General features: G+C 39.8%; 2 protein-coding genes across 4 annotated transcripts in view; one reads left to right on the forward strand and one right to left on the reverse strand.

Moving 5' to 3' along the window:
* Nucleotides 1-13,987, forward strand: part of LOC120745600 (centrosomal protein of 120 kDa) — a 33,790-nt gene extending 19,803 nt beyond the window's left edge. For all 3 annotated transcript variants that reach the window (XM_040050600.1, XM_040050599.1, XM_040050598.1), the window contains exons 19-21: nucleotides 11,087-11,232; nucleotides 11,781-12,047; nucleotides 13,183-13,987. In XM_040050600.1, coding sequence (XP_039906534.1) covers nucleotides 11,087-11,232; nucleotides 11,781-11,997 — 363 coding nt within the window. In that variant the 3' untranslated portion in view covers nucleotides 11,998-12,047; nucleotides 13,183-13,987. The remainder of the gene's footprint in view (nucleotides 1-11,086; nucleotides 11,233-11,780; nucleotides 12,048-13,182) is intronic.
* A 2,696-nt stretch (nucleotides 13,988-16,683) lies between these two features.
* The window catches only part of prdm6 (PR domain containing 6), a 140,502-nt gene continuing 139,418 nt past the window's right edge, over nucleotides 16,684-17,767 (reverse strand). The window contains exon 10 of the transcript XR_005698672.1: nucleotides 16,684-16,694. The gene's annotated coding sequence lies outside the window, so the exon portion shown is untranslated. The remainder of the gene's footprint in view (nucleotides 16,695-17,767) is intronic.

Here is a 17,767-nt window from a genome sequence, read left to right on the forward strand (position 1 = left end):
AATGTAAACACACGCAGACGCACAGACCTTATCTGACAAACTAATAACTGTTACCGACATTAACCAGCTGGAAAACTGGACGGACATTTTTCCTCCCCCTCGCTCTCCGTCTCTCTTTCATTTTTCCTTTTTACAGCAGCCTCGCCTCTTTTGTTTCCTCCTGTCTCCTTTTTTCTTCTTGTTTGACAGTTTCTCCTTCTCTTGTGTCTTCACTATTTATCACGTTCAAACTTCTTCCTCATTTTAGTTCTCCTTTCTTTTCTTAATTTTCTTCGTCTGCCTCACGTATCCTTCCTTGTACCTCCTGTCTGCCTCCTTTTGGTTCGCCTTCCTTTTCGTTTCCCATCTTTGTTCTCACTTTTTTTTCTTTTGGTTTTTCCTCCCCATCCCTCCTTCCTCCCCTCTCTTAAGTGCCACATCATTGTAAAGAAAACACAGAGTGATTTATGCACCTCTAAGGGGGTTCAGCTCTGAGTGTCACCCCCCACCTATTAATCATTCCCTGGGTTTGCGTTGAGCAATAAGCTAGTCAGGCGCTAACTATTCAGATGTCACACTCTCGCTTTTTATAAAATATCAGGCCTGTGTTTACACGACCATCCGTCTTGGTGCGCCGCGGTTTTTAAAGCCGCCGCTTGTTTGGTTTTTCTCGGCCTCTCCTCGCCTATTTATTCTCTCCTCTCAGCGCCTCGCATGGCGTGCTGTTTAGCTCAAGTCAGATCATAAAAATTCTTGTCCAAGGAATAATGTGCTTTTCTACCCAGGAGGTGCAAGCGGCTGGAGAATTAATACCCACACAGGACTGTGGTTTTAGATCAGAGGGTCGGCCCCTGCCTTTTTGAATTCAAAATATTGGGACAAGGAGCTTAAGTTGGTCTTTTCAAAGAAAAAATACTAGGGCACAAAGAGATTAAAGTTTTGGGACGAGAAGCTAAATGTGGTATTTTTAGAAGCTAGGTGTTGTGGGACAGAGAATTACACTTGGTCATTTTCTTGAAAAGAAAGAAGCAAAGACTTCTTGGCCAGTTTATTTCAGCAGATCCAGCAGTAACAAAGGCTTTGATACAAAATCCAAGTTTATGGAGGAAAGAAAAGGGGCTGTTGCTGTTCTGATGTGAACTGAAGTCCACCATAGAAGTCAAATATAATCATAAGCCACAACATTAAAACCACCTGCCTGCATCTGATGGGCAAATTATGCAAAAGTGGGTTATTTTTAATGCCTTTTTTTTTCAGCATTTCTAGGGCACTCAAGTACATTTTGCTTCACGTTTTAGCAGGGGGGGGTGTTTTCCCCCGAAGAATCTATTGTTTCTAGCTTTGGGTACCGCTCACATTTGAACTGCTACTGAGGCCGTTGCTGGAATTTGCAGATGGCCATTTTAAAAACCATGAATCTTATATTTTTAGAATTCAAGTAAATAATTGAATATATACAATTATTTATCAACAACAACAACAACGTACTTTTTGTACTTTTGTGAGCTTAAAATGATGTAAAACCTTGGAAAATTAATTGAAACTATAAACAGAATATAAAGAAATGCCCACTATGACTTTTTGGCAAAACATCAGTGTATTGTGATGAAGATACATCAATTGAAGTTGAGAAAGATCCAGGTAAAAAGAAAAATTAAAGGTTAAACGGAAGCATACGTTCGGAAATATTTCAGCAGTTTTATCTATAATCATACAGTCTGTTGTGTATCAGTTTTGCAGTAATGTAAATCTACTTATATAAAAGTGCACATAATGTACTCAGTAGTGCAGTTTTTAGTACATTACATGTGGAGATTGCGCGTTCTCTCCAGATACTCCTACAATCCAAATTCCAGGGTGTACTCAACCCTTCGCCCTATGATACCAGAGACACGTTCTGACCCCCAACCACCCTGAGTTAGATAAGTGGGAAAAAAACTTGATGGATTAGTGTTTCATTCAAAATATTGTGGACCACAAGAAGAACACAGGGTAGCATTATAGGGTATACATATACAGGGTAGAATTACTTAGATTACAATTTGGCGATGCACAAACTTCTGTCACACAAGATAACATTCTTCACTCTTCTGGACCTTTTGAAGATGTAGCAGTAGAGTTGGAGTTGGTCATCACGATTAGGAGCTCAATACTCCACTGATTGCCACAGAGTATTTATTTATTGATTTTAAGTGCAGCATCTTCTAGGGCTGTTCGATATAACGATATATATCGGATGACGATATAAAAACATCTATCGTTTCATTTTACGCTATCGTTTGTTTCGTGATGTCGCAAAATAAACTGCAATATTTTTTCATCGTTTTGATGGTCACTGTGGTGGCTATATTAATTTCTTAAAGTTCTCTCTTTTACTTATATTTTATATAACCACACTACGGACGGACAAGCGTCTGTTTCTATGCGTTGTCGTTAGCAACAACAACGGTAAAACCATCGCGTGTCCGCTTGTTTATGTTCCACATAAACCTTTCACAATAAAGCTCAAGATCCTGTTGAGACTTTTCAAAATAAACTGAATCACGTGAAAGAGCAGATTATTTACGGATGAGAAGTAAAAAAAGAGCCGCCAGGTGCTAAAAAATAAACCTTAGACTCAAACGTTAGAACAGGCTTTTCCCCGCAGCACGCCGTGTAATAAATACTCACAATGTATCGTTTCATGCATCGGTTAAAACACTCAACTCCAGCTACATGACGCGCAGCTGGAAACACTTCCCGCAAGACGAGCTGCCCGATATTCACAGAATTTACAGAAAATGTTAAATTTTTGTGATTTATATCGTTATCGGGACGATAGATGTCTTATATCGGGATATGAGATTTTGGTCATATCGCACAGCCCTAGCATCTTCCATGTGCCCACATACTTGCAAATGCTTTTTATCTTACCACGTAGAAAAATGCAATCCTTTTCCATGGGAAACCAAAGAGTTCTGTGGCAAAGAGTCTGCCGGGGGTTTAAGTTTTATAGTTTAAGTTTTATATACTGATCATTCTCTGCTTGGACCAGTTAACCTCCATCATGTCTTGGTTTCATTGGTCATGTGATCTTGCTGCTGAGTTCAGCTCCCCTCGGGGCTATCCAGACTAAAAGTGTCCTCTCTCATGACGCCGTGAGTGTGTTTGTATAAAACTGTCTGTCAAACAGCAGATGTAACATGTTGTCTGAGGGTATTTCAGTGTTACTGGTCTCAGTGGACTGGTCATTCCTGAAATATTATGGAGTCCCAGGGTGAGGGGTGCTGTCCCAGACAGCGAGGGTCAAAGGGTTTGATCGGTACTGAGAGATTTTAAGGAATAATACTCTACACATGATGAATTTTCCAATTTTTTCCACACAGTTGCTTTGCTGGATGGTTTTCAGTCCATCTGGAAGTAAACACGCGGCTGAAAACAGATAAGCAAAGCAGGAAAGACAAACAGTGGTAGCTCATTGAAGTTTAATATAAAGACCCAAGCAGCTCCACTGGGAACCTGAATTTAACACAAATTGCAAACAGTTGGAATAGAAATGACGTTTTTGACCACTTGTCGGTCAGAGAGCTGGTAATGAACATCAGTTATTTCTCAGGAACAGAAACCTCAAATGGAGCCAAAAGAATGTGTCGAACAATGAAAAATGGGAAAGACTCTACTATAACCATTGTTAATAAATGGTAAATTGACCGTTAATTAAACTTCAGTTGCCTCTCGCCCTGCAACAGCTGAGCTAGGCTTCGGTCCAGCCCCCCCCCACCACAACTCTGCAACGGAGTAAGCTGTTAGGAAGCTGGTTGATATTAACAGTAAAAATTGGTTTGTAGAGCATTTTCTGGATGGAATAAAGCTGAGGCAGATTTTTATCATTTTTGTTTTTTCTCTTGTCGTTTTCTTGCATTTACACTCAGATAGGTTTAGTTTGGTTAAGTCCAGGAAAACATTGCTGTTTAAAGTTAAGTGAGCCTGGTTTTGCCTCAGGAAAAGACTAGCGCTCTGTATTTGCCTTCTGGCACCAGGCATGCTTGAGGCAGGGTTGAGAAGACATGGGTGCACAAGCAGTTTAGTCTCTAACTGCTTTTCACTTTTATTTCCATGCAGTAACACAGAGATTCCCAGATGACAGAGGAAGATTTTGTGACAGTTGGAAAAGATGACTTTCTCAGATCATTTGAAAACCCTTCACGATCACTTTGTTTGCCGCTTTGACTTCTTGCTCTACAACAACACTGATGGGCTTGATTTTTATTTCTGGTCTTTACTTCAGTGAGTTTTAAGCTTAGGCCTGTGTTGACATCACAGTTTAGGTGAACGACTAATATGTCGGGTAGAACTGCAGTTTTTAGTGATTGACATGGTTCAGAGTTGGTCTTACAAAAAGCTCGATCACAGCTTTACACACTCGTCTGCATGTTGTCACTGTTTGTGCCGTTCTTTCTACAGCTCACTGTGGTGACTGAAGTTATAATATGCAAACAACCAACGTGAAACATTGTAAATTTGAAAGCTGATTTTGGTCAGATTATTGAGCTTTTGGTCCCATAAAGAACTTCAGCTTTGAGTAGGTATCACAACTCCGATATTTCAGTGCTACTAATACATTGAAACTTCACTTCAAAGAGTGAATACAAACCCAGTGCTTAATGTTAAATGTTTCGGTCTCCATTATAGACGGACGGCATTCTTCAACTCTGCTCCTGCAGCTTTTATCTCCTGCTTATTGGTCTTAAACCTCCACTCTGCATGTCCCTGCAGCCTGAACATATGGACCTTAACCCTTCAAACACAGCAGATATAACAGAGCTGCAGGCATGTTTAACCCTCTGTTGCAAAGATCTCATCTGCTCAGTGCTACATTTAATTAGTGAGGTTGAAAAGCCTGTAAACATTACACTATTTAGGCTGCTGGTTGTGATATTGACTTAATAATTATATCAGTATGATGGTAAGAGTTCTCAAGATGAAATTGATGACTTCAATTCTGAAAACTTGTTGATCCGTCTCTATATTCAAAAACATTTTATTCCAGTTTTATTTCCTAAAATTGGCAAATGTCTCATCAGTCCACTTCTTGAATAAATAAAACTTGTTGATATATTTTTTTTTCATGTGAGGAAATGGTAAATGGCCTGTATTTGTATAGCGCTTTACTCAAACAATGTAAGTTGCACATTTTCTAAAAACATCTGTGAGTCCTTATTACTTAAACTCCACTTTGTTTTTCTCCAGACGGCCAAAATGTGGGTTAAGTGATTTACAAAACTGCCCTTGTGTGTGAAGCTCACCCAACTTCTTATGGAAACCAGAGATTCTGTATATGAAGCTAGGAACCCTCGTTTATCTCTAATCATCCTCATTTCCTTCGTGTTTTATCCGTCATGTCTCTAAACAAGCTCACAGAGCGCTGGTGAAAAACTCCCCCTGAACTCCCACAGGTGGCGAGCTGCTCAGAAAACTTCATGTGATTATAGAAAAGTGTGTCCACATGTAAGCGATGGGATGAAAGTGTTTGTACGAGGCATCCCCCACCCAGCTGCTCAAGACTTCTGACAGTACAGGCGAGTAATGGAGGGTCAGACAGCGGGGGAGGAGAAGTCATTCTCGGAGCATCCATCCCAGAAACCAGCATCCAGCCTGGTCTTCATCTCCAGGCTCACAGCAGTTTTTTTTAGCCGTTGATAAAGGAGCAGTGAAGGCTGGATGTTGTGTTGTGGTTCACAGTGGTCGTGGATATCATTTTATCTCAGTTTATATTTTCGGTCTGTTTAAACATTTCATTTGAATGTGTTTCAGGAATCAGGAACTTAAGATGGATGCTCTTTTATTCAAACAGTCTGATATAATAGACACAGCTATATATTCAGAGATTTCGATACAGCGGTACCACTAATGTTGAAAAATGAAAAATAGGCCAATACAACGTCTATAAAACTGGAAATTCCAAGTCCAACTTTCTTTCTGTCGTGATTTTTGATTGTTTGACTTTTTGTGATTCGAACCACACCAGTGGGCTTCACATGCTAGATGCTCTACACAAGATGCTCGTAGTCTCTCGATTACATCAAAGGATGTAAAAAGGCCCCAGGAGGAGGCCTCAGGGCAGACTCGGGACACGCTGCAGAGATTACAACTCTCGGCTGGCCTGGGAACGCCTTGGTGTTCCCCCGGACAAGCTGCAGGAGGTGGCCGGGGAGAGGGAGGTCTGTGCTTGAGCAGTAAGGTTGTGTTTATACACCATGGACAAGCAGTTGTGCCTATTATATTTTATTAAATGCACCTGAAGGTCGTAGTTGATGGATCATAGATAAATGACCAGTCACAAAAAAAACTTGAAGAGCAGGGTGAAGTCCACTTGGACGCTTGCATATTCATGGAGAAATATAAATATTATCGCTGCATGATTGTGGATTTTATCTTATCTGCAAAGAGATGACACTTCTGAGTAGAGGCTGAGATTAATTTCGTTAATTTAATCGCTTTTGGTGACCGAAGCTTTTTTATTTCTTCCAAAAATTGGCATTTGCCCCTAGAGTCAAAGCATACCTTGAGCTTTCTTCTACATGGGTTTTGTTAAGTGAAGTTTCTCCTTTGGTTACCTCAGCTGATGCTAAGATTTTCATTCGGAGTGAGCAGGATGAACGGGATTAGAAATGAGTATAACAGAAAGATAGATGGACGGATCAAATCAACAAGACATCAGGACGGCAGAGTGAACGGGAAGGTTTACAAGATGGTAGCGAGACCTGCTATGATGCATGAACGACAGGAAGTCGAGCTGGAGGTGGGAGAAGTTGAAGATGCTTTTCACTGGGAGTGACCCGAAGGGACAAGATTAGAATATCAGAGGGACAGCTCAGGTTGAGGTTTGAGGGGCATGTTTGAGATGGTTTGGACATGTGCACAGGAGGGATGGTGGATATATTGGGGAAAGAGTGTTGAAGATGGCTCTGCCAGGTTGGAGGAAAAAAGGAAGACCACAGAGAAGTTCATGGATGTCGTGAAGGAGGACATGATAGTTGTTGTGATAGGGTTGGGTGCTAAGGGTAGGGCGAGATGAAGGGAGATGATCTGCTGTGGCAACCTCTAAAGGGAGCTGAACAGAAAGAGGAACCAACGGAATAATTTTATACAGATTATTTTGTTTTCATAATTGGTGGAAGCCAAAATCAGATTAATTGTGTTGCCTTATATTTAGTTTACAATCCGTGGCCACTGGTCCCCCTTCATCCAGAACTATGTCTGTCCTGTCAAATACACTTCTTGGGTAGGTGACCACATTTTGTTAGAACTGTCCATGTGGTTATTTTGATGCTGTCAGCTGTGATTCAGAGCCCAACTGTGTAATATCTGCTTCAGAGTCCTGACTTTTAGCTACTTTTCTCTGTGCCCCCCGTTCCTCCTACCCCCCTGTTGAGGCCTCGGTATCACCTCGTCCTCTGATTGTTTCAGGACTCGGCCTCAGGTTGTCCTTGGCAGCGGGCACTAGAGAAAATGTTTAGCCTGTTTGTTTTTCTAGTAATTAGCCCTAAAACGGCCTGTAATACAGACTGTTAATGGTCCACAGAGAGCTGGGCCTGTGTCAACACACGTGTGTGTGTGTGTGTGTGTGCGTGCGTGTGTGTGTGTGTGTGTGAGAGAGAGAGATGGTGTGTTTTTTCTGTGAGGAGGCGATCAGCCGTGTGAAAGTGGAAGCTTTCTGTGTGTGTGTAATGTGAAAATGTTGGTTTTCCCATCCAGAATGAGCCGGCTGCTCGATCTGCTCTCTATCAGCCGAGCGCACAGACAGATTCCAGCCTCTCCGATCACCTCCCCACTGCCTGCGCTCTGCTGCTCGCACTCTTCCTCATTATTGCGCCGTCAGCTGAGTATGGGATGGTAATGTTGCTCAGCCTATTAAAGATATTTTAACAACTGCTTTTAGTGGTTAAATTTAGAGGATCGCCTTCGACCTTTGGTGCGCCTTCTCCATGAGATCATGGTCAATCTGCACTGTAACTAATGGATACTAAGAAAATAAAGCTGCAGTCAGTCAGTAAATCCATTAGCTCATCAATGGAAAGTTATTGTCCATTATTTTGATACATGATTACATATTAACCGTCAAGCTTTTGTTTCCATTTTACAATTCCTCTGAACTTTCCGCTTGGGGCCTCATTTCTGTAAATTTAAAGACTTTTGGATTTTGTTCTCTAAAAATGTAAACGGTCGTCCGATTTCAAAACGGAAAAACCAAAACAGACTCCAGTGAAACTCTTTCTGCTGGGGAAAAACAAAAGAGTTCATCGTTTGAATGCATCAAAAACAAAGTGCTTAACCATCACGTAACCACACACTGCCACTCGCTTTAGGGAGAATTAACTTAATTGTCAACATTTGCTGCTTTTATTTGCCTTTCAATTATGATAAATTTAATATTTTGGAAGTTAGACAAAACAGCTTTCACTGTTTTCATAGACCTTTGATCCATCTGTTGTCTGAACAGCTGATCTGATTCAGGGCTGCAGTGAGCTGGAGCCTGTCCCAGCTCATTTTGGCAAGCTTGGTCAGAGATGCAGGGTAAACTCTGGACAGATTGCCAGCCCTTCGTAGGCCGAACACAGAGAAACATTCTGGTTCACATTCATGCCTACAGTCAATTTTGAATCAGCGATTACTCAAATGTGCCGATCTGTGGATAGTGGAAGGCAGCTGTCATACCCAGAGACAACAGGGAGGTGCAGCAAGAACATTAAGCTCCCCTGTGAAAATCATTTATTTAAAATTATTTTAAAAAATCAGTTACCTAATAAATCAACATAATTTTTAGTTTAAGCTGTTAAAGAGAGCATCTCAGTTTTTTCATGATAAGAAATAAGAAGCCCCCCCCCAAAAAGTCAAAAACAAAAAAAACCCAAAGTGTTGATTGTCATAACTTCCTACTGTTTGTTTGCTGTTCAGCCATCAGATATTAAATATTTTGGTCTGTTTGTCAGATAGAACAGTGGATAACCTCCAGATCTTCAGCACAGCATGAAGATAAGAAACAGGTTACCACATAAAGCTGCCATAAACCAAAACCAGTGGCCAAGTGACTTAAAACCTTTGTGCTAAAGCCCAGACAAACTTCATCCTGCAAGTAACCCTAAAAACCTAAAACCCAATTGGTTGATTTGATTAATTGTTTACCTGTTAGTAAAACATGTAATAGTTTGATATTAAGTGCTGCCAATCTTGATCCTGACATATGACAGATTAAATATTTTGGACTGTTTTTCAGACAAAATGTTTCTACTTTAAGAAATTCCTGCATTTTTTTGGTCTCACATTCTGTTAATGTTAATGAAGCTGCTGGTCAGCTTGCCTCTGTGTTTTATGCAATCCCTTCAATATTTCAATTCTTTAAATAATATTAAAAAACAATGTGCCAAATATTCAGCTTTTTCTGTCTTTTATAAAGAAATAAATTATTTGTTTAGATTTTGCAAATGCAACTTTGCAAGCAAAACATTAGACATGAGAAAAATGCCACAGCTGAGTAGCTGTGGCATTTTCAAAGGAAAAGGGCAAATATTAGATGTTTCTAAATGACTCATTACTCTTTAGTTCATTCAGTTTAATTTAAATATTTAAATTTGTTTGTGGACTGTTACACAGATCAGACTTCACTGCTGGATGTTTTACAGACCAAACAACAATCACATGATCATGAAATTAGTCATCAGATTAATTAATACATTTAAGAAGTGGTTTAACTGATTAATTAACTATAACTTTAAACCTTCAGCGGTAACTAATTACCAAACATGAGAATTTACTTTAACCACTTTTCTGGATCATCATTTCTAACCACGTAATTCGTTCTCAAATGTGCTTAATAACAAAAATAAGTGTTAGCGGCAGCCCTCGACTGGGGTTCTGAGTAATTTTGATGACTTGCTGACCCTCTGCTAGTGCTGGAAACATTCACACATCCTTCCAGGGTTCACGTGTAGCCAGATATTTGTCACTTTTAACGGTGACAGTCAGAATAATGAGAAATACCCAGTAACTGTTTTCTCCAATCACTACATAAAACGTGAGCTGCAACGATTAGCCAATAGATGATTCATCTGCAGCTGTTTTCATATTTATTCAACGTTTTCGGTCATTTTTAATAAACTGAAAGTAGAAAATTCTCCCAGTGCGCTTTTCTGCTTCTCTTCTCGTGTTGAATATGTAATATTTTTCTAATTTAAAAGTAAAAAGATATTTGGTAACATCACTTTATGCTTTTGTATGTTGAGATTTCGCATTATTTTTCTCCCATTTTATTATTTTATTGACCAAAAAAGACTGTACTTTTTTAATCTAGATTATTTGATCATTTCTTTACATTTAATTATGTCTTAAATACGGTTTGAAAGCGCGAGGTTTTAACAGCACATGCTCTTTTTATCCCTTCTCGTAGACAGTAGGTTCATATGTTGGAGTTATGTCATCACCTTCAATCTTTTATGTTCTTTTATCAGATTTTTTTTTCTGCAGGTTGTTGGATGTATAACCTGCAGCCTTTAAATGATAACTCTTTACATTTATAATTAAAGGTCTGAAGGAACGCCACATTTGTTTTCTCCCTTCAGACGGTTTTGTTGATTTATGAGCGTCCAGCTGACTCGGCTCAGATTGCTGTTCGGGACGGTTTTGGGAACTCTGAGCTGGAGGCCCGAGCAGCTGAGAGAAATACGGCTTTTGGACATTTTTTATTAAGTTTCCTTTGAGTTCTCACCGCGTTGCTGTTGGTCTCCGTGTGAATTCTCTCGAAGCCCTGCGGCATTTTTCTCAGGCCAGCTTTATGAAAATGTGAAACCAGACAAATTTATCACCACAGTGCTCTGTGTGCAATTTGGAAAAACACTTTCTTGGCATCTGAACTCACACATTTCAGCGCACGGGTCAGAGGTTTATTTTCAAATATTCTCAGTTCAGATCTGATCAGTTGACTGGTGCTTGAATGCCAAGGTTCAAGTCAAACGTGTTGGAAGTCACAGTGAAGATCTTGAGGTTACGTGAGGTGAAAGAGAACCTGATTCTGCTCACATTTAACTGAACATTCACAGCTTCATAGTTTCTCTTGTTTTGTTTTTTGCAGCGGGAGCAGGAAAACGCCATGACGCGTCTGAAGAAACAACAGGCTGAGCTCGAAGCCATGAGGCTGCGTTACCTAGCAACGGAGGAGAAGGAGGCGGTCCGACAGGACCGACAGGAGCTGGACAGCATCAGGAACGAGCTCAACAGGTGATGGTGATGATCAAGTTCAACAGACTCGGGGTGTCTTTCTGTTACGTGGCTGCACTTATCCCAACATCAGCAACCGCAAAGTGGTCGCAAAAATCAGCTCGGCCAACCCAGAGTTTCCCAATCTAGCTGTGAGCACGCTCACACGAAACAGTTGAAACATCATAGAGAATGACAGGAGTAAAGCTGTCTGCACGCTTAAGACTGGAAATGCCTCTGTAGACAGAATTCACTATAAGCCAGCAAACAGCTGTGAGCAATTACTTTTTTTAATTACAGCCAACAGGAAAAAAAAATAAAGTTGCACCTAAAACATGAATGAATAAAATTCAGTTTCTTATTTACGCTACTTTCCAGAGGACTGATGCATCCTTTGGCATCCTTTTCTCGTCTTGAACATAAAAGTTCTGCAAATCTGCAGCATAAGTTACCATGGCAACATGCCTCATATGTAATAATAAAATCTGAGTGTTGAACCTGAAAGTATATTGCCCCAAACCCTGCTTCACAGTACAGACTCCTGTAAGGCATTTTGTTTTCTTCAACAGGTTAAAACAGCAAGATGACAGATTAGGCCCCACCCCCTCTGTGCTTGACCCCGCCCCCGGTCTGGCTCTGAGCGAGAGCGCCGAGGAGCACCTGAGCCGCCTGTTGGAAGAGAGAGACGCGTTGCTAAGGACTGGAGTTTATACCCACGAAGACCGAATCATCGCCGAGCTCAACAGGCAGATACAGGAAGCCATGACGGACAGAGGGAAGCTCTGACCGCTGCTGCAGCCGTCCAATCAGAGTCTGAGTCACACCTGAGGCTGCAGGTAAATCGGCTACCTGTTTGAATTCAGTTCGAAACCTGAGTCCGATTTGATCACATCTTTGTAATTCTTCAGAAAGAAAACAAACAGGCGACACGTTTGTTGTAATTGGGTAAAATTTAAATGGACCCTTTCTGATAATATCCAGCTTATATTTTTATTTTCGGAAAATACTGCAACAGCTTTTCATGATTTACAGTTCAAAGTAATCCCTGTAACCTGCATCCCCCCCGGCTCATCTGAAACGCGCTGTTTTAGCTCCTCCCCTTTCAGGACCACCCTCACTTTCAGACACACACGGGCGAAGCAGAGCCTGCGGGCTCCAACCGACCACAGACCACATCAGTCTGAAAGATGTTTATTCAGCAGATCCCGACTGCTGAATAAACATCTTTCCTCTGTGCTGCACAATCAGGCATTAAATTTTTCATTATTATGGTATTTGTGTATAACATATAAATAATTAATGTTAACCTAGACCTTTGTGCATTCGTGCAGATCTGTGCTGTGTTACATTTTGATTAAATGTAAAACAGTTTCCCTCTGTATTTATCACATAAAGCAATGAGACGTGCACAATGGTCCTTTTAAGACAATTACCGAGCAGCGGGGACATTTTTAAAGTAAATGCAGCATATTATTGAATTATTGCGCTCTCTGTAAGTATTTTTATTTTTTAAACAAGGCCTTGAGCCTCCTGTGCTGGCAGTGATATGTCACATGTACCTTAATCATGGAGTTTAATGTAGTGCAGTGTGTAAAGTTCGATATCAGCAGCGTCTATATGGAAAAAGGCAGCTTTCCTACGATTGGCTTTCACTTTAACGCAAAGATGAACAGCATGTAGCCTCTATGGCTTCTGTGTCTGAGATAACTGTATTAGGGATACCCCCTCTCTGTGACATCATACAGAGCAAGCAGTAAAAAAAAACCTGTGATATTAAGTATTCAGAGCAGTCTGAAGTCAGAGGTTTCAGCCCACAGAGAGTACTTGTACATGCACTGACCTCGTTATTTAAAAATTTTACCAACCTCATTATGAACATGCACCAATAGAATAGATATGATAGAAAATATAGCTACTTAGAACCTGAATGAGATCTTTTTCTCATGTGCGCCAAAATCTGTCTCCAAACAGAACTCAAGCGCATGATGGTGGATGAACTCTCCCGGAGTCCTGAAGCTTCGACAGCGTCTGTTACATAAATCAACCTCTATTTAAAATCTGTGTTTATCTGTGAACGAGTGAGTGTTGTATAAAAACTCAGTTTTGCTTTTAAAGCATCATCCTGCTGATTTTCAGTGTTTTACCTTTAAAAAGACAAATGCATAACGTTCAAGGACACTGCAACATTCACTGAGTGTCTGTTAGTGTATTAACTGTGTAAATAGACTCGTCCTTCATTTGTTGTGTCAGTGAACGCACCACAGACTCAAACGATGATTAGTTAATTGTTCGATTTCTTCCTTTATTTCATGTTTTGTGAATATCTGAAAAGGATATTCAGTTTAGTTTAACAGAGGATCAGGAAAACTTCCTTTTTTTTCACTCCATGCAGATAAATTTATTTTGTTGACGTTATTATGCTCATTTTTACATAATGGCTGCTTAGGAAGCAGAGAATAAATTATAATATAATAAAAACTAACTTTTGATGTTTGGATCTTGTTAAAATCAACAAGATCGGATGTTTCTTTACTAAAAACAGGAAACCAGCAGAGTGATCCATGAGAGCCTGAAGCATTACTGAGTAAATGTTCTTTTTAAGTTATTAGAGACTCTGACGAGCCTGTGTGCAGTGTTGAGGAGTTTTTCCGTCTGACAGCAGGTGGCGCTGTAGCCTCAGAAACTCTCCTTCAAACACTGAGATCTAATTTATTTTTTAATGATCAGAGATGACTGATCTGTGTGCACGTGTGGAATAAATTATTTTGAGAGAAAAGCTGCTGTGTGTCTTTCATTAGTGTTTTTTAGAGAGCAGATCAGTATGTTTACTCATCATTAAAAATGTTAAATTCTCATGAAACAGTTTCTTTTAAATAAATTCATTTCTCTGTTCGCCAGTAAATGTAAATATGAGAATATTTCATTGGAGTCCTGATTGTGATTTTATTCTAAACCAAATGAGGAGGAAGAATTACAGATGATGTAAAAATGAATCTATAACTGCTGTTGCTCATTGGACTGGAGCTTTAGTACTCGAGTAATACAGGACGCAAGTAACTGAGTGAGGTCATTTATGATGCACACTTCCATGTGCCATCGGGATATTTTAAATTCTCAAAATATTTCCTACAATCCATCCAATTGATTATTAAACTGTAAGTTCTGCAAAGTTTCTGTTAATTACAGCTGTTAGAATTATTTTTTTTTTTAAAGCAGTAAATATAAAAGAGTAAATCCTAAAAATGCAAAACACTTTTAGGTCCAAAGTGAAATGAAACAGAGCTGAAGATGGACTGCGCTGAGCAGACAGACGACATGTGTTATAACATGTAGAACATGTTCTCTCACACACGCAGATGCATTAGTGTGTGCTCACGGTGAGCAGATGTTCCAGCTCATCCGTGCAGACGAGGACGAGAGGAAGACGTGAAGAAAAAGTCAAGTGAAAAAATGTTGATGTTTAAAGCGAAATCCTTTCAAGTCTTGTCGGCTTTCTGCGTTTTTACCTCCAGCTTTTAAAACTTCAGTTCAATTTGCTGCATAACAAGGATGTAAAATGATGCTCAGATGTTAGTGACCCTCTCACTGTTTTTATTCTGAAAAATGTTTTTATTTGATAAGTTTCCAAAGAAAGCCAGGAGCAGCTGTGATGCAAAAGTGATGTTATTTACAAACTGAGTTGGCACCTCTAGTTGTATCTCTCCTCTTTTTGATTTTTTTCATATCAGACATCATTATGTCATAATTACACCCAATGAGACAATTGAAACAAGAGGACTTTGAACTGAAACAATGGAAAGGATGATCCAACTCCTTCAAGTCTCTTTCAAAGGATGGCAGTTGTTTCCAGTTGTCTTTTTGTGTCTAAAATTTTGGAGCAAGTACAACCAAAATGGAAATAAAATAGGGTTTTAAAATCAAAACATACAGACAGAAGACTGAAAGAAAAATGCTTTTGAAAACAGAAAATGCAACAAAATAAATGAAAAGCAGTCAGTGTTTGCAAGAGTGGGACAGATGAAATGAGATTCACATACAGCCTTTAATTATTTTCTTCCTTTTTTTAAGCCAGAATGTTCACTTATTAACCCTCTGAAGTCGTCATCAGTGACAACCTGAATCTAATCAATAACCTGAACTCTAAAATCTAGGCAATCAGAACCTGTCATTTTTGGTTTTACTAAATTATCCTGCCTTTGCAAACAGCCAGCAAAGAAAAGTGTCAGTGGAAATGCAGCACAACAAATGCACCTTACACTTTTGCTCCTAAAAGTCCATTTAGTCTTCCTTCAAAATATAGGGTTAGGGGTATAACAAAAGTAGGACTGTGTTATAGCTGCTGCTAGTTGAATGGTCAACCTTCAAATATTGTGATTCCATTTTTGCCAGATGTTGGATATTGGAAAGTCTCGAAAGCCATTCACTGATGTCAGCGGGTCATTTTTAAAATGTTCTGCTGCTACTTTGTAGTGACTTACAGAAAGTCTTTGATACAACAGATTTTAGAGTATTCAAGAAACGTGTGAAGAACAGGATTGGAGCTATAGCTCGCATATGGATGAAAAGCAACATGGAACAGACACCAGAGAATCAATGATACAGTCAATAGTTAATAGTCAAAGGCCATTTAAAGTAATGAGACTATAATTTTATCATTTAATATTCTTAGGAATGGTTTTAATTATTGTATCTTCTTTTATATATTTTCTGTTATCGTGTATATTTTCTTTCCACGTAAACATATATTTATTGTAATTTCTTATCTTTGTATATTGTGGATATAAAAGCCCAACTAGTCACAAGGGTTAGAAATTACGAATAGCTATACAATCTGTGCAACATACAACTTTTATTGCACTGCATTGCATTGTCTCTGTCAAATAACATTTAATATGTAATAATTAGTAACAGTAATTTACTCTCCTGTTTCTTTCGTACAGACGATTCAAATTTATTTTGTTCTGGGAAAAGTCAATAGTCAATATATGTCCCTACCCTCACCTGTCGTCGTGCGCTCTGGGTAGTGACCAAAAGAATGATGGAGATTGTAGATACAAACGACCAGTAGGGGAAATGATCTTCATCCAAAGATCCTCCTGTCAGGATCCTCCTCCATCCTGGAGGCATATAACCACCTCTCCACTGCACTGAAAGGAGCTAGTCGAGATGCTTTGGTCACCTGACCTCCTGGATGAGGTGTTCGGGACATGTCCCATCAGGAGGAGGCCCAGAGTAGAGCCTTGATTCTTGCTGGTCACCTGTCAACATCTCAAATTTCTTCAGCAAGAGTCAAATCTGTCTTGCACACAAGTTTATTCATGCTGTGCATTTTAGCATTTTAACATTAGAGTCAATGGGGACCGTCTCATTTTTGCAGTCAGCCTCTCGTGGCCATTAGAGGAACTGCAGTTGGGGGGACATTTCCAGCCTTGAAGGTTGCTGATCGTCTTTTGAGCAGAACATTGCTCTGTGCTGAGATAAATCTCATCAGCTTCACCTGACAGTGAGTTTAATGTTGTGGCTGCCGTGCACAAACGGACTCTTGCATGTGATATATCTGAAGCTGTGGTCGGGTTACCAGCAGACAGATTTTCTCACAGTGAAACTTTCTCCTCCAACATGTTTCCAATTAAAACTTGAGAAAAAAAAACCTCCAAAGCTTGATGTCTAATTGGTTTTGAAAGTGCAACCTCTACTCTGCTTAATATGCTCCCAGTCTTCCGAACAGGAAATTCCACTCAAAGCAAAGCATTATAACAATTACACCCATTACACACACACACACACGGTGGGGGAAACCCCATTCTCTGAAGTCTTCTTCTCTTGTATCTGCCACTGTGGAGTACAACCGAGCTGACCCACAGTGTTTGTTCTAAAGTGTGTGTTTTAGTTCCCATTAACCACGCTGTCGATATTATCATGTTTCTGTTAATCCACCAGTATGTGCAAGCTCTGAAACTGAATTTGCAACTTTACTTATTCATGAATGAACAGTTACTTTTAGTGTTTGACCTGATTGACGATTGATTAATGTTTGACTTCTCGGTGTCCAGGGTGTCAGCTCAAATTTGGACATTTAGTTCAGTGAATGTAATTTTTAGTTTTAAATTGAAAAAAAAATCTTAAAATGCTGAACAAGTACAGTTTGTCTGGAGAGGTTGCCAGTAAGAAGAAAGCTGTTTCCCTTTATAAAGAACACGGCAGTATAGCTTCGGTTTGCAAAGTCTCATCTGCAGAAACCACCAAATGGCTGCAACAGTCCTTTGGACTGATGAGACCAAAGTGGAGATCTTTGGCTATAATGCCCAGCGCCGCATTCGGAAAAAATAAAACACAGCATATCAGCACAAACCATCATCATCATCTCTGAATCACTGTGGGGGACGGGTGATGATGCGGGCTTGTTCTGCAGCCACATGACCTGTGCACCTTGCAGCCATTGAGTTGACCATGAACTTCTCTGTGTTTTAGAGAATGCCATTTCTAACAAATGAAGCTTGGCTGACAATGGGTCAAGCAACAGGACATTACCCGTTACAGTTAAGCACAGAAATCT

Source organism: Simochromis diagramma, unplaced genomic scaffold (assembly GCF_900408965.1).
Source record: "Simochromis diagramma unplaced genomic scaffold, fSimDia1.1 OVJJ01000131.1, whole genome shotgun sequence".
Taxonomy (NCBI): Eukaryota; Metazoa; Chordata; class Actinopteri; order Cichliformes; family Cichlidae; genus Simochromis; species Simochromis diagramma.